The sequence below is a fragment of the Oscarella lobularis genome, chromosome 14, assembly GCF_947507565.1.
Source record: "Oscarella lobularis chromosome 14, ooOscLobu1.1, whole genome shotgun sequence".
NCBI lineage: Eukaryota > Metazoa > Porifera > Homoscleromorpha > Homosclerophorida > Oscarellidae > Oscarella > Oscarella lobularis.
In genome coordinates, this window is record NC_089188.1 from 2139804 (window position 1) to 2159113 (window position 19310).

Sequence of the window (19310 nt, forward strand, 5' to 3'; positions counted from 1 at the left end):
GCGGGAAGAAAAGGGGAGGAACGTAACATCAAGTTAAAAAGCAGACAGTTGTCAATTAATCTTTGTTTTCGGAACTCTCGGCGCCGAATGCAGGATTATTTGAAAAGGTGACCGTTGCTTCTTCGGTTCCCGACTCAAAATGAGCACCTAGGCGAAATTTAATTAATTCATTCAAATACTCTATTTTACCAATATATTAACGCACTTTTTGACTGAGTCAGATCTGACTTTTCAGCAGTTTTCTTTCCTCGCTCCAATGTGATGACTCCTAAACGAGCGAGCAGAGCCAAACCAAAGAGAACAAGGACAATTCCTGCAACAACTCCGAGAGTGACTCCAATGATGAGACCGGTATCGCCCGAATTTCCTCCTGACGTTTCGTCCTGACCGACGAAACCAACGTTAGAAATCTCATTGGAAATCTCACAGAATTCCCCTTAGGAAAAATTGAATTATAATGTCGCACACTGGTGGTGCTTTACCTCGCCACTGAGGTAGACAGTCACAAGTTCCAAACGCTTCATTGCACGATCCGTGCTCAGCGACGCAATCGCACTCCTTGGGCGTAGGTTCAACAAGCTCTTTAGTGAAAAAAGCGGTATGCGATATAACATCAACAAATCAAAGTGCGCGTAATTCACCTGAAGCACAGTTCTCTCCCGTGAACAGGGATGGACAGTCGCAGAAATAGGTCCCCGGCTCATTCGAGCAGGTGCCTCCATTTCGACAAACGCCTTGTGCGCACTCATCGATGTCTGTTAGAAAAGAAGAGCGATTGCTTCAGGAGAATTGTCGCTTGAATAGAGTATCGCACCTGAGTCGCACACAACACCTGTCCAGCCGTTTTCACAAACGCACGAAAAATCTGAACCCTCCTCGGTGCAATTACCGTTACCATTGCAAGGATTTGGATGACAGGAAGAATTGGCTACATAATCTCATACAGGTATATGCGCATTAGATTCGTCCGTGGGGTCTTACAGGAGCATGTGGGCCCCAGCCAATTCTCAGGACACTCGCACGTAAAATAGCCAACATGACTTGTACACGTGCCCCCATTCTGGCAGGGATTCGACGCGCACTCGTCGAAGTCTGAAAAAGAAAAAGAATGACACAGTCAGAGAATCGAATTTCGTCGTTCAGCTTACCAAGTTGACAGATGTGGCCATACCAGCCTTGGTCACAAAGGCAAACGAACGCCGCAACGACATCGACACAAGTGCCCCCATTCTGACACGGGTTAGACTGACACTCGTCAATATCTATAAAAAAGAATAAGTCGATTTTAATTACTTAAATGAGAATGGAGTCCCATACCAACGTCGCAATATTGACCAGTGTAGCCAACGTCGCAAGAGCACGAATAGTCGTTGACTAAATCGATGCACGTTCCAGTGCCTCCACAGTAGCCAAGCGGAGAAAAACTTCCCTTCGACGTCTGGACTCGTCCCTCGACGTTCCTGGCATCGGGACCAAACTGACAATCGTCTATGTCTGAATAGAGAATTTAATAATAAATACGAATTCTTTTCGTACACAAGCCTACTCGTTTCGCAGTAGTATCCGGTAAATCCTGTCGCACAGCTGCATTCGTACGAGTTAATTCCGTCAATGCAGGTAGCATTGTTCATACAGCTATGTCCCAAGCAATCGTCAATGTTCACATCGCACAACTTACCCGTGTACCTAGAAGTTTTTAAAAAGAGTTGCAATCGATTCCACGCGTTCTATAAGCGAACTCACCCAGTCGCACAAGAACACGTATAAAATCCATAATCGTTGATACACGTGGCGCCGTTTTGGCATCCATTTCCGACGCAGTGATTGATTCGCGTCGAACAGTCGTCGCCCGTGAAGCCGGCGGCGCACGTGCAATTGTAATCGTCGATCAAGTCGATGCACGTGGCGCCGTTCAGACACGTCCCGGCGAGACAGTCGTCAATATTCGACGCGCACGTGTCGCCTTCGTAACCGCGAACGCATCGACATCGAAAGCCGGCAACGGCGTCGGTGCACGTGGCCCCGTTTAGACACGGATTGCTTTGGCATTCGTCGACGTTCGTCTCGCAGTTCGTCCCGGTGAAACCGTCCGGACACGAGCACGTGTACGTCGCCACGCCGTCGGTGCAATTTCCGCCGGAAAGACACGGCGTCGTCAAGCAGTCGTCGACGTTCGTTTCGCATCGATCGCCCGTGTAGCCGTTGACGCACGTGCACGTGTAGCCGTCGATTGCGTCCACGCACGTGGCCCCGTTCTGACAGGCGTGCGACGCGCATTCGTCGATGTTCGTCTCGCATTTCGGTCCCGTGTAGCCCCGATAGCAGGCGCACGAGTACGAGGCGACGCCGTCGATGCACGTACCCTCGAAGCACGGATCCGGATCGCAATCATTGATGTTGATCTGGCAGTCCTTGCCGGTGTAGCCAATTGGGCACGAGCAGGTGTAGTCAAGGTGAGTGTCGTTACAAGTTCCTAATAATTAAATAAATAATAAAACCTGTTTAGTTGGCTACTTACCTCCGTTCTGACAGGGAGTGTCTGCACACTCATCTGTCGTCGAACCGCAGCTTTTCCCGAGAAAGCCAGCAGCACATTTGCAGCTGTAGTCGTTGACTAAATCTGTGCATGTGCCTTGGTTTTGACACGGCGACAAAAGGCAGTCGTCAATGTCAATCTTGATTCAAATCGTGCAATATGGAGACCGTTTTAATTAATTAAAAATACTATTTACCTCGCAGCGAGTGCCCGTGTAGCCATCTTTACAGGTGCAACGATACCCGTTGATCTGATTCCGACACGTTCCACCGTTCTGACAGGGATTGCTATTGCATTCGTTGATGTCAAGCGTGCAGTGACGTCCCGTGTAACCGGGACTGCAAGTGCACGAGAAATCGTTAACCAAATCCTAGAAGACGCGTTTCGAAACTGAAAAAGGAAAACAAAAAATGGGGTTTGCTCTCACAGTGCACGTGGCACCGTTGTGGCACACGTTATTACAGTCGTCGATGTCTAAGAAAAGCGGAGGCTTTACATCGCGACTCGCGGACTCTAATAAAAAAATTTCCTCACTATTGTTGCACGTTTGCCCGTTGAATCCAGTGGGACATTGACACGAGAACGCGTTGATCAAGTCTCTACACGTGCCGCGAACGCACGGCGAAGATAGACACTCGTCGATATCTACAAAGACAAAAATTCAAAGCGTCAATATTCGAAGAAGCGAGCGAGAGCAACCTGTGTCACACAATCGTCCCGTGTAGCCAGGAACGCAAGCGCACGTATAGTTGTTCACTTGATCGAAGCAGTTTCCATTCAAGCACGGATTCAACGCGCAGTCATTGATGTCTAATCAAACGCCGCATACTGAAAGAACGGTCGACCGTCAAATATCTTTATCTTGTACCGTGTTCACAATTCTTTCCGTTGTAGCCGGCCAAGCACTGGCACGTGTAGTCGACCAACTTGTTGATACAAGTAGCTCCGTTCTTGCAGGGATACGGATCACAAGCATCGATGGCTAAATTTTTCAATACGTTTAATTAATCATATATCTCCCAAAATGAGATAGCACCTGTTTCGCATTGGTTTCCCTTGTAGCCAGGCTTACAGGTGCACGAATAGTCATTGGGAAGGTTCTGACAGGTGGCTCCGTTCTGACACGGACTACTTGCACATTTATTCATGTCTGAACAAGAAAGCAATGATTCTACGTTGAGATCGCGCGCGTACGACTTTAAATGCTGACCAATATCGCAGAGAGCGCCGGCCCAGCCAGAGTTACAAGTACATCCATATGCAAACACACAATATCCATTTTCTAAAGAATTTCTTTTCTAAAAGGCCCCGAGCAAGGAATCAAAAACTAAGGAACTTACTGCATCCCGTTTTCTTCACACACTGTTTGCAATCAGCACCCGTCCAACCAGAACGGCACCTATAAAAAATTGAAAAAAAGATGATTTGAAGGGTCTTGCCAACAACTCGCCTGCACGTGAACGGCGCGGTGCAAAAACCGTTGTTAGGATCACAGCCGGATGAACATACGGCTAAAGAAGTCAAAGGGTACGTGCAGTCGTGCGTGCATACGAAAAAATATACCTTGTGTGCAACTCGAACCCGTCCATCCAGGAAAGCATACCTTGTTCCCAAGTCCGTCGCAAGTATAATAGCCCAACGAACTATAGCTGAATTTGCAGTACTTGTCGCACGACTCGCCGTAGTAGTAGACAGCGCAGGTGACGCGAAATTGCACTGCAAGAACGGCGCGAAGTCCAACCATCGTAGCCAGCAGCCACGTGGACGACGAAACCATTTTTTTCTGGTGGTGATACAAATGATCGACCAAATCCGAGTCACCAAACAAATTGAGGAAACGTCCACCGTCGTCATCCCAGACATCGATTTGCAAGCTAAACGCTTTCTATGGAAGAGGAATTTGCTAGTGCATCGAGTGCGGGGACATTTGCTCGCCTGCCACGCTCCCTTGAAATGAAATTGAAGGGGATTCGACAAGCCCGTTCCCAGCACTCCCGCTCCGAGAGGGAACGTGAACTTGTCGTCTCCCATCACTTTCGTGACGTTGTACGCGCGACACGCTCCCGAAGTCTTCGGATAATCGCGCCAGCAGATTTCGAAGTAATTGTCGCAATCGCCCCAACAGCCGAATATGTTCGTCAAATCGTCGCAACAGCTGCCGCTGCGCAATTTCGATTTGCTGTTTTGGTACGCGAGTAAATCGATTTCAAATTTGCCATCAGAAAGGCACTTGGGAGAGAGAATCACTCTATTAATTAAACGGGCCTAGCTTCTGGTATAGTACAAAGGTCTTTAGTATCACGCGAGAATATGCATTCCACTTTCAAGGTGGGGCATCACTAAAGGGATCCGTTTATGCAATTGGGCACCCATGTAACGTCGTTAGATCTAAAACCCCACGCGACGAAGTGTTACCAATAAAAAAGAGAGTTCAACCTCAACCACGCCTTATCAAAAAAAGGAAGCAACGAACATACTGTGGAAAAAGTCGCACTGAAGACGATTAACACGAATACCCAAGAAGAATTGAGCATCATTGTCAAAGACGGACAGCGCCGGGCTAAATCTGTTCGCTAGGCGCGCAAGCGCTACTGGCGCCAAAGCACGTGAGCGGCGGCGCATTTCATTTTCTCTGCGTTCTACGGTAGTGGACGGTGTTTGGGGCGATGTTTGGGGCCCCCCCATGCGAGACAGATGCTATGACTTACCTGCATGCACCAGCAAACCCTTCCCACAACTTTCTCTAGACAATTCTACAGTTTGAGCAAACAACATGCAAAGAGGGCGGTGAGAGTAAGTTAGTCAAAGTTTGAGTTAGCTTCCCTCTCAAAGCAATCACTTCTTTCGCCCGCCCCTTTCCTTCAGTCCGAGATGAAGCAACGTCGTCGGCGTCATGTTGTAATAGGCCAAAGAGTTGGAATCCTTGATGAAGACATTCTACAAAACAAAATTAGTCCAGCCAAAAAAAAATCCCGTTAAAAAAGTGTACCCCCATCTGCAATTTCTGTTTTCCGGGTGGCATTCCTCCTAAAGCGTCCTGCAATTTGGTCTTGATTGCGGCCACTTGCTCCGTCACCGGCAACGTGATGGTGACCATTTGCCCATTCAAACTCCACTCCAACTTGTCCGGAAGAGAAGGAATTTGAACCTTAATATTGACAGGACCCTAAAGAGAACACGTCCAACTTAGTACACCCCAACCCTGCTTCCGTACCGGATTCATTGCAATGAAATCTTGCTCCGGAATATACTCGCCTTCCGCCAAATCAACGCGACCCCTTTTAGGAACCGGTTCCCCTGGCAAAGGCGGGATAAAAGGCTGAGACGGCGGCGGTGGCGGCGGCGGCGGAGGAGGAGGAACGCCTCCCAAGGGAGGCCTTGGCGGCGGAGGCGGAGGAATCATTCCAGACGGAGGCAGCGATTGAGACATCAGCGATGGAATGGGAGGTCGGGGCGGCTCCGGTGGAAGAGCGGGTTCCGGCGGCAAGGGAGGCGGCGGTGGCGGCGGCGGAAGACTCTCAGGAGGACTGGAAAAAAAATTAGAATCAGGACACAAGTGCCTTAGCGTCTTTCCTTACGCTAAGCCTTTGGATCTTTGAATCGCGGCTACTTGGTCTTCGATAGCGGCGTTGGCGGCTCGGGCAGCGAAGCCACTTGCACTAGGAGTCGAATACAGTCGTCATTCCTAATTGCGTGTCGTTTGCGATTATTACCTCGAAGCGTGGCCATCCCAGGTTTCCTTCACCGGCTCTTCCGCCTCTTCACCGATCTGGGATCCGAGCCATTGGAGGAACGCTCTTAACTAATATTAAACCATTCCCTTACCTTTCGACCTATGTACGTTTCCTCCTGTCCAAAAATATCAGTACGCCTTTCGGCAAAGTGTTTTAGACTCGACCCGATGGACGTGCCTGTTATGCGCTTATGAAATTGGGTTCAATTTTGACTCTGCTATGCCTACCTGGTGCATAGACTTCTTCCTGTTCCTTCTTTTCTTCGATTTCCTTGTTCTTCTGCTCGCGCCAACGAGGATCGAGTAATCCTAGGGAAAATTGTAAGAGATCCGTTGTTGCATCGTCTCTTCCTCGAATTAAAATTCATCGAGGGGGGCATCAGTATATGCTCTACGCGTCTCAGCAAGAATATCTCTTAGAGTTGGATTATCGCGTCATCATTCGCCCCCAAGCGGAAAACCCATTCAAAGTCGTCTATCACATACCGAATCTCATGTGTTCAGCCATTTTGTCTGCCGGAACTCGTTCGCCGGTCAGCGGAGATACGAGAAACTTGTCAGGAGCGGGAGCCGACGGAGCCACAGGCTTGGACTTCGGCGCTGTGAGAAAAAAAACAGAGGAAACGATGAAAGAAAAATAACCGCAGTACGTAGGCCCACTACACCTTTAGGATCATAGTCCCGTCTGATCTGCACGTTTGGTTGACCGGGTACCGGCGGCGGCGGCATAGACGGTCGCGACGACGCAGTCACCGAAATGCTGGGCGGCTTACTGATTCCGGCGGGTACGGGAGCACCGGATATGTCCTCGAATTCAAGATATTTGATAAAAATTCAACTAAGATTAAATAGTTGAGATACCTTTGTCAGTTCTGGAGGCTTTTCTGTACCCGGAGCGGAGACGGCGTCTCCCATTTCCATGTCGTCGTCATCGTCGTCGATGTCCATTGAAGTGTCCTCCGTCATTGCCTTGCGTTCTTCCTAGAAACGAAAAACCGTTAGAGACAACAATTGTTTGTTCTGCGTGTTATTTTACCTGAAGTTGATCGTATCGTTGCTGGGCTAAGATTCGAGTGCCGAGCTGTTCCTTCGTGACTGGAGGCGGATAGCCGAGAGCTAGAGATAAAATAGCGAGGTTTCATTGATTCCCCCCTCCTCCCCTCCTAGAGGCCTACCTGTATCTGTTTCTGGGAAATCGACCGTTTCGACCAGAACAAAGTCGTGCCAATCGATTTGAGCGAACGCAACTTGTTATAGAAAAACAACGCGTATAATAATAATAATAATAATAATAATAATCTCTAACGTTTTTTTACCTCGTTCTCTTTCCGCCTCCTCTTCCCTCTTTTTCTTCTGTCGCTCCTGATGCCGTTCCCAATAGAAACGATACTGCATGCGTTCAAACATCTTCGTAGAAGACGAAAACATCGCACAAAGGCAAAGAGGAAAAAAATGACGAAATGTTACGATATTAGAATCCTCTGCTTCTTTCTTTAGCCTATCGACTAGATCTCTAGAAGGTATCAATATCTGTATAAAAAATGAATTATTTGGGGGTGCAGTTCTCAGTTGTTTTGCCCTGCCTTGGTGTATTGTTCCACCAGGCGAGTGAAGTACTGAAATAAGTGATGCTGCGGTCTGAGAAAATCAAATTGGGAATTATATTGCTCGCGATTCATGAGCGTCGTGAGAAATTGACGCCCATTTCGAGCCACAAACTGCGCAGTCAACTTCACAAGATCCCTGAAAGAAAATTAATTAATTAATTAATTAATTAAACCAAGTATTTTCTAATCATTATTTACAATTCAAAGGCGGAAATTGACGGAGGATCGACCATGAATTCCCATTCCGGTGGCGGATTTTTCGGAACGGGAAATTCTTCGACGACTTTTTGTTGAGCCGATTTCGACGCCTGGAAGAAACGTCACTAGTTTGGTCAGGTCACGTGACGTAGAAAAGCGCACTTTTTGCACGACGGGTTTTGGCCCCTCCTCTTCGTTTTTTCCTTCGCGAAATTCGCGAACTTTGTGCTGGTAGTAGGCGTGGTACGGATCGTCGAAATTGAGAAAATTGAACTTCGGGTTGTCCTGCTCGTTTTGACGAATGCGAATCTCGAATTCGATCCCTGCGCGGAACTTCTCGACGCGCGTTAAAATAACGCGAGCGCGAGGTCTCACCGTTTCTCGCCACGAAATTCGCCGTTTTGTCCACGATGTCTTGAAGAGACTTTCACATTAGAACCTTTTTCGAGCAGTTGAGCTTACTTCTGACTTCGGGCGGCGGATAGATGATTCCAACGAACGATTTCGACGCCGGAGCCTCTTTGGCAGGCGCCTGCGACTCGGCCGTCTGCCCGGACGCTTCAGGCGGCATGTCTCAGAATCTCAACGTCGTCCAATAACGTCGGAAAGACTCGAAACGAGGAGAAAAAGCACGAGGTCTGGTGTGTTGGTGCGATAGAGCCCCGTACATCTCGCCCACGTGATTATGCACAACGACAACAAATAGGTTATCAGTCGATTTAGCTATTTCGTTCTAAAAAGGCGGCTATCTCATCCACGGCGTTAGCAGCGGCGTCGACTCCCACATAAGGACCAACGTAATTGAAAAACGAGTGCGGTGCTTCGTAGCTTTTCTCCTCCACGTGACCCCCGGCTTTTCGAATCCGTTTCGCAAGCAATTCCGCTTCGGACTGGAGAACATCCAAGGACGAAGTAATAACCAACGTCGGTGAAAATCCGTGCATTGATTTGGCTGCGAGGGGCAAAAGAGATGGGTCCAATAAGGCAGATTCGAATTCTGATGGGGGAGCGTCAAGTGAATGCCGAGCCAATTGGTCTTCGCTCAAACCCAACTCCCAACGTCTATTAAGCAGTTCTTCGGCTGTATTTCGCGACAAGACGCGCCCATTTGCGAGCGGCTCAAGCAAACGCAAATCTCCGGCGACGTACAATGACGCTGCCATGGTGACCATCTGTTTGGTGATTAATACCGTTCGATCGTTGGAGTAAGAAGAAAATCCAAAATAGACGCACTGGAGAATGGGAAAGACGAGAATTTGAGCGCGCAGCGGACGAAGTCGTTCGGCGCGACGTCGCAGGGCGACGGAAAGGACGAGCCCGCCGCCGGAACTGTCGCCCAACGTGGAAATTCGATTGGGATCAATACCCAATTCGTCCGCCTGTTGAACGACGGCTTCGGTGACGTCGAAACAATCGTCGACGGCCGCCGGAAAAATGTGCTCGGGCGAGAGACGATAGCTAGGATAAAGAGACGACTATCATAGATGAGAGCATTCCAAAGGGTTACAACGATTAATCTTGGACAATTACGGTATTAGCTGCTAGCCTCGCTCTTTATACGACTCACTTTACGAATACGACGACGGCTTTCGCTTTGACGGCGACCTGCGCCGCGACGGCGCCGTGCGAATAAATGGATCCGAGATACCAGCCTCCGCCGTGGAGATAAACCACGCCGCGGGGGCGGTGGTCGGCGTCACGGTTGCTCGCCGGCGGTCGAAAGATCGTCACCGAAACGCCGCCGAGCGTTCGATTCTCGGGTCGCCCGTGGGGTAGGATGAGTCGGATAGGGGGCGAGGAGGCGAAGAAGCGACAGAGATGGGGAAGGCTGATGAGACCGATGTTGTCCAGAGCCAGTTTCCAGAACGTCTAAGGGAAAGGCGCTCGTTTTCGCGAGCGCGGGGTCGGCGACTTTCTTTTTTTTTACCGGAACTGTTACGATCTCCGAGATGTAGAAAATGAACCTTTCCCGTAGTGGCATTGATTGTGGATAGCGCGGAAATGTCGTGTAGACGTAGACGAGCCAAAGAAGGAAGACAATAGAGAGCACGTAGCAAAACATATCGTCGGCGCACTGTACTTCGTCCGGTCATGTGAGCGATGAGGATACGTGACGAAATGCGATCAGTATACTACGCTATGTGCGACAAAACAAAAAATGTGCTCACAGTATTTTTTCTGCATTTTGCTTCAGTCCTTCTTCGCCGTTTTCAACGTCACGACCTCTTCAGCAGCCGTAGGATGTATAGCAACGGTGTTGTCAAAATCAGCTTTCGTGGCGCCCATTTTCACGGCAACGGCAAATCCTTGAAGCATCTCGTCGGACCCAAGACCAAGACAATGCAACCCAATAACCTGTACAAATAAATAAAATAAATATTCGTCCGTGCCTATTTAATTCTCAGTACTGTACCTTTTCATTGGGCAGCAAGCAGATCATTTTCACAACGCTTCGCTGTTTTCGCTCAGTCACAGCAAAGTACATAGATGCCAAACCTGCTTCGTAGACTCTCACGTTTTCAGCACCATACTTTGCCTTGGCTTCGGCTTTTAGAAAACCCCTCATAAAATGACTATTTATTGACGATGATGACCTACCTTCTGTAAGTCCAATAGTTCCAATAGTTGGATGACTAAACACAACTGTTGGTATATTTTCATAGTCCAATTTCGAATTAGGCTGATTGTCAAAAAGTCGATGAGCCAGACGACGTCCAGCAGCAATAGCAACTGAAAGACAAATATTGATAAATCAAAAATATAGATTGTGACGTTTCTGCCTGGTGTGAGAAGATATTTCCCGGCCACGTCACCCAAGGCGTAGATATTTGGGGTTGTCGTGTTTTGAAACTGCATACAGTTACATATCTCAAAATGACTCTGTCTCTTGATTTTTCTTACCTCGTCAACCTGCACGTTTCTCCTGTCATCAAGTTTGACGCCCTAGAAAATTCACCATGTAATCTATCGTGTCTCTACGTCTCAATTCTGACGTACGACGTGCTCTAAACCAATCTCGGTGTTTGGGACTCTTCCAATGGCCCAAAGAACATGGCTATATCCAGCCAAGGACGCCTTTGCGCCGTCTCTAACAACGTGAACGGTGACAGTGCCGTCAGCCTCTTTGACAAGTTTATCAACCTGAAATAATTAAAGCAATTAATTAACTTGACTCAAATGTAAATAACCCTGTAGATCCTACCGTCGTATTTCTGACGAGATCAATACCAGAATCAACAACCTCATCGGTGATCATATTGCTAAGGGTGGAATCAAAGCTGCGAAGCACCTTATTAGAAATAGACACTCAAACTCTAAAGAAATACTCAACGGAAAACCTAACCACACCTTATCTTTCCTTATTAGCAAAGAGGTTTCCGACCCGAGAGCATTTAGAATGCCAGCCAATTCGACGGCAATGTAACCGGCACCAACCACGGCAATTTTCCTATGACAAAACGAATCAATCTTATAGTGGCTTGCAGGTAAACAGAATGACCTACCGTGGCAGTTCTTCAAGGTCAAAGAATCCGTCACTAGTCATAGCCAGTTCTTTGCCCGGCACGCCAGCCTCGATAGGACGACCGCCAGTTGCAATCAGAACGTGTTTTGCCGTGTAACTCTCGCCGCCGACGTCGACGACGACGGACCCGTTTTCGGACGGCTTGAACTTGGCGTCTCCGATGATCTTGGTCACGCCATCCTGAACCCGGGAGAAACATTCAGAAAATTAAATCAGACTGTATAGAGGCACTCTACGTCTCGCCTTATCAAGATTCCTGTCGTAGATGCCGTGGAGACGATTGATGTAAGCGTCGCGGGATTTTTTGATGACTCTGGGAAGGAAAGAGGGACGAGGACAATGCATTTAGCGTTTCCAGTTCCGCTTGCGAGCCCGCATTCCATCCCACTCACGCCCAATCGAATTTTTTCAGTGTGACGTCGAAACCGTAGGATTTCATGTCGTGCAGCGCCTCGCGCATCGACGCCGTGTAGAACATGACCTAGGAGAGTCCAAACAAAAGGTTTCCAAGCCGCTTTTTTCTGTACCTTCTTTGGAACGCAGCCCACGTTGACCTAGCATGGCGTTTTTAGGCTTTGCTACGATGCTTTTGGCTATTGTTACGTACGCATGTTCCGCCGATTGGGCCGTGCTCGATCACCGCTGCTTTTGCTCCCAAAAGAGCGGCTCTTCGTGCACTGGCAAGGCCGCCGGAGCCGCCACCGATGACCAAGAAGTCGAACGTACGCACTGCCGTTGCCATTCGTTGCATGCGCGTGCTGTGACTGCCGTTTAGACGTTTTTTATAGTCGTACTGTATTCTCAGCGCACGCTAGAGATGCGGAAGTGACTTGCATGCGTGTGATGACGCCTCCTCCCCGCCCCCTTCGATCTCCTTCATGAGATCAGATCAGGAATCAGCGTTTTCCGACAACTTTCAATAATGCATAATGCAATAGCAAAACGTGATGTAGTCGAGTCACTATGATTGCATGAATTAATTTCTAAATACAAGATCAATCCGACTCAAGGGATATATTGTATCACATGTGTGCCTCATCTCTATTTCTCTGTGAGTGTCTAAACACTTTTGTCAGCCAAAAACAAGCTCTCTCCCTGGGAAATTTTCTATTCCCCGACAGGGATCAGAAAGGATTTCTCCGTAATATAATATCCGTATCCGTTCGCATAAGATTCTCTTCCGCTGGAAGTCATCAATGAGTCCAGCTGACGCGTTCGCTGAATAAACGATCGAAGCCATACGAGACGCAATCACAACAAACCGCAACGCATTAGAAATCGGAACAATGGTGCCCCATGCCCTTTCTTTCTCTCTAAAGAATCGGCGATAACTCCAACGCGTTCATAAAAGCAATTCGCAGAGCGACGCAGCGCAGAAAAAAAGAGCACCGCCCTCTCCCCCCGAGGCTATGACGACGAGCCTATGAAAATGATGTATCCGACGGGTCGCGTGCGTGCGCACGCCTTCGATCGTCGACGCGACTGCGCGATAGGCGTTCTCCTGCATCGACGCCCAAAAGGAGCGATGGCCCTGCCGACGACTCGCGGCGGCGCCGGCACGGCGTCGACGGGTCGCCAAGACTCCGTCGTACACGTTCGCGCCGACTCGGACTCCTATCTCGAAGCGCTTTTCAACCATCTCGTAGATCCGGCCAAAGCGCCCAATCTGAGACAACGGAACTTACCCCCCTTACGTCAACGCAATCTCCCCGAGTCTTTTTTCTCGCAGGCGCCCGGGAGCGGCGCCGGCGCCGTCGTCAACAACCATCACAGTCGCGACAACTCCGCCGATTCGGGCTACACGACGACGACAGCGAACGGAACCCAAGCGCTACGTGGTAAGGCGACAAAAATATACACGGAGGAGACACCCGTTTCCGGTGGCCATCTTTTTTTCTCCTAACAATCGCTTTGCCTTGTCTTAGCGTCGACGAACGGCGGAGTCATGCACGCGCGTTCCCACTCCATGCCCGGTTCGCTCCCGCAGACCATTCATCGTCGCACGGCGTCGAACGAAGCGCTACGTCCTCTCGCGCCACCTCCGCCTTCGTCGACGTCCGCCGCTATCGGGGCGGCGACGACGGCGAATAATCGCTCGCTCTTTCTTCCCGGACATCAAATCGTCGACGTCGACGACGCGCTCGGCGAACTGCCGTCTAATTGGTCGATGGCGCGCACGGACTCGGGTCAAAAGTACTTCATAAAGTAAGTAAAAACGATCGCCGTGGGGGGGGGGGGGGGGGGGAGAGACGAGAGACCCCCCGCGCGCGCGTGCGCGACCACGAAAAAAAAACGCGCGCTTTCCCTCCCTCTAGCCATACAACCAAAGCGACGACGTGGCAGGATCCGCGTAATCGAGGCATTCTTCCGCCTTCTTCTTCGGCGGCTGCCGCTGCCGCCGCGGCGGCGGCGATGGCGGCCGCTTCCGCCACTTCAGTGCCACCGCCGCCACCGCCGCACGGACCGATGCAGAATTCGCCCGCTCTCACTTCCGGTCAGACGCCTTTGCCTGATGGGTGGGAACAAGCGATCACCGGCGACGGATTAACCTATTTTATCAATCATCACGATCAGTCAACCACGTGGACTGACCCGCGTACGCTTATTCCCGGAAGCGGTGGCGGCGGACCGGCGATGGGGGGCGCCGTCTCAGCCAATCAACGCGCCGGTCTGCGATTGATGCCCAATGGAGGCAGCGCGCATCAAACGGCATCGCCCATGTATTCACAAATTCAGTCTCGTCAGCAATTTCAGCAACGAATCAAAATCCAGCGTCTCCAGCAGGAGCGCGCTATGATGAAACTGCAGCGCGAGCGCGAGATGCTCATGAAGCAGCACCACGAGTTGCTTCAGTATGAAATGAGATTGAAGTCGTATCTCACGGAAGATGGTCCAGGAGTTCACGCGCGTGATCCGCTCATGTCTTCAGCCTATCATAGCAGAGAGAGCTCGGCGGATTACAGCATGGGCAGGTCGACGCCAAATGCAAGTGGTTATCTTGGAGGCGGTCGTCAAGGCGGCGGCGGTGGCGGCGGCGGCGGCGGCGGCGGCGGCGGCGGTAGTCACGAGACCCCGGGACTTTTAGATTCGTCGTTTGAAGAGCTGGGAATCACTGATCCGGAGAGCGTCGATCCGAATGGACATGCAACGAGTTTGAGTCCAGCTTTGGCTGCCTCCGCGTCTCAAGGTCAGATGATGCAGTATAATATGAATATGGCCTCGATGCAGATGCCCGGCGGAATGCTACACGATTTGCTCGATTCCATGGATGGGACGAACGTCGACCCGGGATCTGATATGGGACAAGCGATGGAAACGGAAGAGACGCTGAGTCCCGAATTGCTTTCTGACGTCCAGTCCCTGTTGTCAACGGCAACCGATGCAAGTCTCCTTCAGCCAGAGGGTTTTTAGACGGTTTTTCTCTATAGCAGGGTCTGTCATTTTAGAGTAGCTTATGTACTAGATACGTGCACACGTGCGCACGCATACGTTTCTACGCAATCTTTTAACTTTTAGGAGGAAAAAAACGCACTGCAGCATTCCACGTTAGCGTGCCATTTGATTTCATTGATTTTTAGATAAGTAATTATGTTTTTGCTTTGTACACTTAGTTAATTTCAGGACATATAAGCAGTGTGTTGCGTACTCCCATCAAATCGCGCATTTTCCCCCCCGTCATACCAGCGTTACGGATGATCGGCCCAGTGAACGGCCAACGACTTTGAGACCAAATTTTCGTTTTTTAACCGGAGTCCCTTTATCAGCCGCGTCCTTAACAGGAAAGGAAATCGGATAAATAACTCTTTGATCGCACATACACGCGCGTGTATATAATATATACCTCTGCTTGGGAAAATACTGGACTGCCAACGGATTTCATGCTGGCTCTGATAGACCTTTTCGATGTTTTGCTCAAGTGCTGCGACAGGGCTCTTCGAACTCTTTTCGCCTTATGTTTCGCTCCTCTAGGGGATGCTACTACTACTGGCTGGCGAAAATACGTGAAAAATACCTGAAAGCTCTGTGTAGCGTCTTGTGTCGGCTCGAGCTTCCAGTTCCTTTTTCCGCGTGGCTAGTCGTTCGCTTACCGAGCATATCGAGCAGCTGCAAACCGTCGACGCACTTGATACAGCCATCCTACGAAAATAAACAGATATCTGGTGGTTTGTAGTTCTGAGAAAATCGCCGTTTTACCGGAGAGGTGAAGCCGCCGCCGGCGCCGCCTGTCAATATTATTTGTTGTTGGAATTGCTGAAGAAGCTGTGACTTGGTGAGAGGAGACGGCTGGGAGAGACGAAAGACGAGAACCCTCTCGTTGAGCTCGGCCGCAGATCGCGTCACCAGACCAAACAGATCGGAAAAGTCTAAGGAGGTAAAGACGTCATAATGACTCATTGGACCTTCGCTTGAAACTAAAACCACCGAACACACACCTCACTCTAATAAAAACATCTGTTCGGAACTAAGATACGTCTTAGGGATGAAGGGGCCCCCTACTTTCATATGGTACATGTACCTACCGTCAGTGTCCTTGATATCGAGCAAAGCCTTGATGTAGGGCAATTGTATGAAGTCTAGATGTTTGTACTCTTTGACGGCACTTGCTCGTATGGGACTGGGAATCCAACTGGCGCGTCTTTTGGCAATCTGGTGGGCTATGCGTGAATTTTTTGTTGTATAAGGGATGAGCGTTTCGTACCTCGCAACTGTCGGACAGCAAGAACAGAGTAACAAACTCTCCCTTGCTTCCTAAATTCTCTCCCACTTCGAATGCGTCGATTTTCATGACGAAACTTCGCTGGGCTGAAAGAACGTCGGCCTTGTGCGCACCACAGAAAAAATAAAATAAATTAATTAAAAATTCCTTCTTGTCGCACCGGGCATCCTTCAATTTCCGCCATCATTTCAAACAACTGCATTTGATTTTCGGTCTTGCGTTTATCCTCGTTGATGTGACTGGTGAATTTTTCGAATAGGATTTAAAATAATTAATCATTAAATCATTACCTGACGACTGTCTTCACTTTGGCTATTGCCTCCTCCAAAGTAGCTCTCTGCTTCATACTTTCAGGCGTATGTTTCAGCAATTCTAGCCAACCCCACTAGACTCTAGACAAATTCAAATTTCTCTATGTACACTACCCTGCAATAGAAGTATGATTCTCGGTATCCTTTGGACGGGAACGATGAGCAATTCGGCCAATGTCTGACGGCCGCATTGAGGCTTGCTATAATTCCACTACAATTCATTTTCAAGAATTTTGTTCGCTTGTTCTCTTTCAGGTGTCTTACCTTGAGAAAGGCCAAAAATCTTGGATACTGCTTCTCGCAATCTCGTATTCGTTTCTTAGTCATCTCGAAAAAATTGACGAATTTGGGATAAACTTTCGAGAAATTGTCGCTCTACCAAAAAGACATGAAAAAATCGATTATTTTCCATACGCAATACTCACGTGTTCCAAAACGACGGTGCCCAAGTCCGTGTCAGCCGACCACAATTCCATAGCACAGGAAAGCGACTCCATAAAGGCAGCGTGAACTTTCAAAATGTCAGGGATACTAGAAAAGATCGCCTTCACGTCTTCGAGTGGCAATATGGGTCCGCCTCGTTGCGACGAACTTTCCAGTGGCTCCTTGAACACCTAAAGAAAGAAATAAGACCTGATCAAGGATACATTATTATTATTATTATTATTACCGTTAATATGACGTCAAGGATAGTGACGTAATTTCGCTCAGTCTGCAACAGTTCACTGGCAATTTGTCGACGAGCCATCTCGTGTTTTTCCGTGTCTGATGTTTTCTCAGTCGACGACGTGTTATCGACACCGGGAACGGTGCTCACAACCCTCAAGTGATCCTTACTTCTCGCTGCCAACAAAACTCAAAATTCCCCTCCCCAAATATATCATTTTCTCCCTCACCGCCCGGAAGTGAAGTGAGAGAAACAATCGACGCTTCGAGAAGCGAGCCCAATACGTCCGCAGTGGAATTCATCGCCGAATTCTCCGCGTCTTCATCGTCGAACGAAGCGCCGCAGATCGAGCGCCTCTTGCGCTGAAATCGCGCCGCCTCCAGCCCGCCCAGATTGCCCAGAACGCTACGTATGTCCCTCGCCGTTCGACGCGATCTGCTGCGCGTACAGGGGCTACTCGAATCCTAAGCCACGCGCGTCAAAAAAAGAACTAAACTGAATTAGGAAAAATCACGCCTTATTCAGTCGATAAAATGACTCATCAGCGCAGGCTGCCATAGCAACGCTTTCCCAGAACCACTGCAGATAATATATAATGTATAACCTATTAGGGGTTCCCATGTGTGTATTATTACATCTTGTTTGACTACGGCGACTTGACTGGGATGACGTAAGCCGGCGGCGGCGGCGTCTTCCTCGCTCATTACGACGATATGCGTGCATGCCGAGTCTTTGGGATCGACGACTTGACCTCCTGTAAAAAAATAGAGACTTCGATTTTTTAATTTTCCGCGTGACTGAGACGGGGTGTGACCGTTGGAACGTGTTATCTCTTCCATGTGCTGTTTTTCCTCGAGCGGGAAGCCGACGAAGCCGAGATGGCAGTTGCAAAAAGGCGACTGCTTCCAAGCGTTCTGAAATCGCAAAGAGCTAATAATCAAATAAAAGAAATACAGCCATGGAACTCGCCATCGACTCTTCAGTAGCGCGAAAATCCCTACGAGTATGTATGTGTATAAAGTATTGCCAAATTCGATTTTCATATTATTGTACCGGTTTTTTCTGTGCTCCCAGCACTTGTGCAGCCATTCAGCGCTCATGATCGGCAGTCCAAGCGCCACAGCAGCCTTAATTAAAATTAATTATTAGAATACCAATCTTTCATTTTATTTACCCGGTATTTATCCCCTGAGACTGTCTTCGATATCAAGTGAGTCACCTTGGTGCCAAAGTCCTTCTTCACACTTCCACCCATGAAGTGTACAAGATGACACAAGCGGGTCTATGTATATACATAGAAAATGATTTTTTTTTGGAGCCTTTTGCTTATAACCAGTTCGTCCCTTGACTTGAATCCTGTAAAGCAGACGTCAAGGCCTTCCATGGCGTTGCAATAGACAGGACGAGAACTACGTGGCAATCTCTGGAAAAAATTATTCAAAGCCACGTGACTAATTATTCAATACTCAGATATTTACCTTGTCAGATTTTGCAGCATCGATGACGCATGACGGTCCAAGTATCCTAAACGATATTTATTTATTGCATTACACATTCGGCCGTTAATTTTAGACCTTTGTTTTGACGAAAAAAGGGAAGAAAATACGGCTCCGTCGAATGGATCGCATACGTATACGAAATTCGACTCTTCGTCGTCATTTTCATCAAAAACTCGCATAGGAATGCCAAGAAGCTGATCGAAATAATAAACAGGTTCGTTTTTTCGAAAGGGGCCCCCCTCTTTCGTACTCGAATTGCATCCAATAACTCTACGTTTTCCTCCGCTTCGTTGCCGACCAGACAGAAAGCACCTAGAATTGTGGCGTTAGGCAATCGATGTCGTTATTCTGTAGGAAAACGTACCGATTGCGGCTAGTTCCTTTGCTTTTCGCTGCTTCTCTTTGTCGAAAACAACGGGAACTCGTTGGACAACTAGTTTCGGATTAGGATAGTCGATTTCCATCGCGTTTTCGTCCGAGGACGTCATTTTGAACTCTTCGACGAAAGTGCGCAAGCGC

The 19310-nt window shown here is 48.8% G+C and overlaps 6 protein-coding genes across 7 annotated transcripts; 1 reads left to right on the forward strand and 5 right to left on the reverse strand.

Moving 5' to 3' along the window:
• Positions 1-4: 4 nt before the first annotated feature.
• Positions 5-5141, reverse strand: LOC136195070 (fibropellin-1-like). Its single transcript, XM_065984334.1, has 23 exons — positions 5014-5141; positions 4472-4765; positions 4100-4421; positions 3987-4047; positions 3877-3935; positions 3747-3818; positions 3573-3686; positions 3405-3518; positions 3236-3346; positions 3071-3181; positions 2964-3010; positions 2733-2906; positions 2519-2675; positions 1744-2473; positions 1547-1686; positions 1318-1494; positions 1149-1262; positions 982-1092; positions 815-928; positions 642-755; positions 483-581; positions 206-436; positions 5-147 (listed from the first exon to the last, which is right to left on the reverse strand). Exons 1-23 carry the CDS (start codon positions 5071-5073, stop codon positions 56-58), a joined length of 3618 nt encoding a protein of 1205 aa, XP_065840406.1. The 5' UTR covers positions 5074-5141; the 3' UTR covers positions 5-55.
• A 110-nt stretch (positions 5142-5251) lies between these two features.
• On the reverse strand, positions 5252-8747 carry LOC136195073 (splicing factor 3A subunit 1-like). 2 transcript variants are annotated; one of them, XM_065984341.1, is made up of 19 exons: positions 8537-8746; positions 8450-8488; positions 8237-8397; positions 8075-8184; positions 7853-8012; positions 7737-7799; positions 7586-7676; positions 7445-7516; positions 7306-7385; positions 7131-7250; positions 6935-7076; positions 6756-6869; positions 6498-6578; positions 6362-6447; positions 6250-6305; positions 6115-6195; positions 5751-6063; positions 5526-5702; positions 5252-5473 (listed from the first exon to the last, which is right to left on the reverse strand). In XM_065984341.1, the coding sequence occupies exons 1-19, from the start codon at positions 8643-8645 to the stop codon at positions 5372-5374; spliced, it is 2157 nt and encodes a 718-aa protein (XP_065840413.1). In that variant the 5' UTR covers positions 8646-8746; the 3' UTR covers positions 5252-5371. The 2 variants fall into 2 exon arrangements, with proteins under 2 accessions (XP_065840413.1, XP_065840412.1); XM_065984340.1 differs by having other exon boundaries at positions 7586-7799; positions 8537-8747.
• On the reverse strand, positions 8725-10139 carry LOC136195080 (carboxylesterase NlhH-like). The gene is made up of 3 exons (XM_065984349.1): positions 10002-10139; positions 9642-9943; positions 8725-9532 (listed from the first exon to the last, which is right to left on the reverse strand). Exons 1-3 carry the CDS (start codon positions 10134-10136, stop codon positions 8794-8796), a joined length of 1176 nt encoding a protein of 391 aa, XP_065840421.1. The 5' UTR covers positions 10137-10139; the 3' UTR covers positions 8725-8793.
• A 29-nt stretch (positions 10140-10168) lies between these two features.
• Positions 10169-12549, reverse strand: LOC136195078 (glutathione reductase, mitochondrial-like). Its single transcript, XM_065984345.1, has 13 exons — positions 12205-12549; positions 12125-12151; positions 11990-12078; positions 11841-11910; positions 11578-11777; positions 11423-11522; positions 11277-11363; positions 11072-11215; positions 10976-11017; positions 10855-10924; positions 10673-10804; positions 10488-10621; positions 10169-10429 (listed from the first exon to the last, which is right to left on the reverse strand). The coding sequence occupies exons 1-13, from the start codon at positions 12346-12348 to the stop codon at positions 10265-10267; spliced, it is 1404 nt and encodes a 467-aa protein (XP_065840417.1). The 5' UTR covers positions 12349-12549; the 3' UTR covers positions 10169-10264.
• A 406-nt stretch (positions 12550-12955) lies between these two features.
• On the forward strand, positions 12956-15231 carry LOC136195076 (transcriptional coactivator YAP1-like). Its single transcript, XM_065984343.1, has 3 exons — positions 12956-13435; positions 13523-13802; positions 13913-15231. The coding sequence occupies exons 1-3, from the start codon at positions 13021-13023 to the stop codon at positions 15006-15008; spliced, it is 1791 nt and encodes a 596-aa protein (XP_065840415.1). The 5' UTR covers positions 12956-13020; the 3' UTR covers positions 15009-15231.
• Positions 15144-19305, reverse strand: LOC136195071 (protein ECT2-like). Its single transcript, XM_065984335.1, has 24 exons — positions 19156-19305; positions 19042-19103; positions 18867-18985; positions 18771-18816; positions 18626-18715; positions 18467-18574; positions 18346-18419; positions 18262-18289; positions 18107-18206; positions 17928-18046; positions 17809-17871; positions 17522-17756; positions 17296-17468; positions 17051-17239; positions 16890-17000; positions 16740-16836; positions 16605-16686; positions 16475-16553; positions 16297-16416; positions 16118-16244; positions 15792-15961; positions 15610-15734; positions 15439-15562; positions 15144-15368 (listed from the first exon to the last, which is right to left on the reverse strand). Exons 1-24 carry the CDS (start codon positions 19277-19279, stop codon positions 15273-15275), a joined length of 2661 nt encoding a protein of 886 aa, XP_065840407.1. The 5' UTR covers positions 19280-19305; the 3' UTR covers positions 15144-15272.
• Positions 19306-19310: the final 5 nt, after the last annotated feature.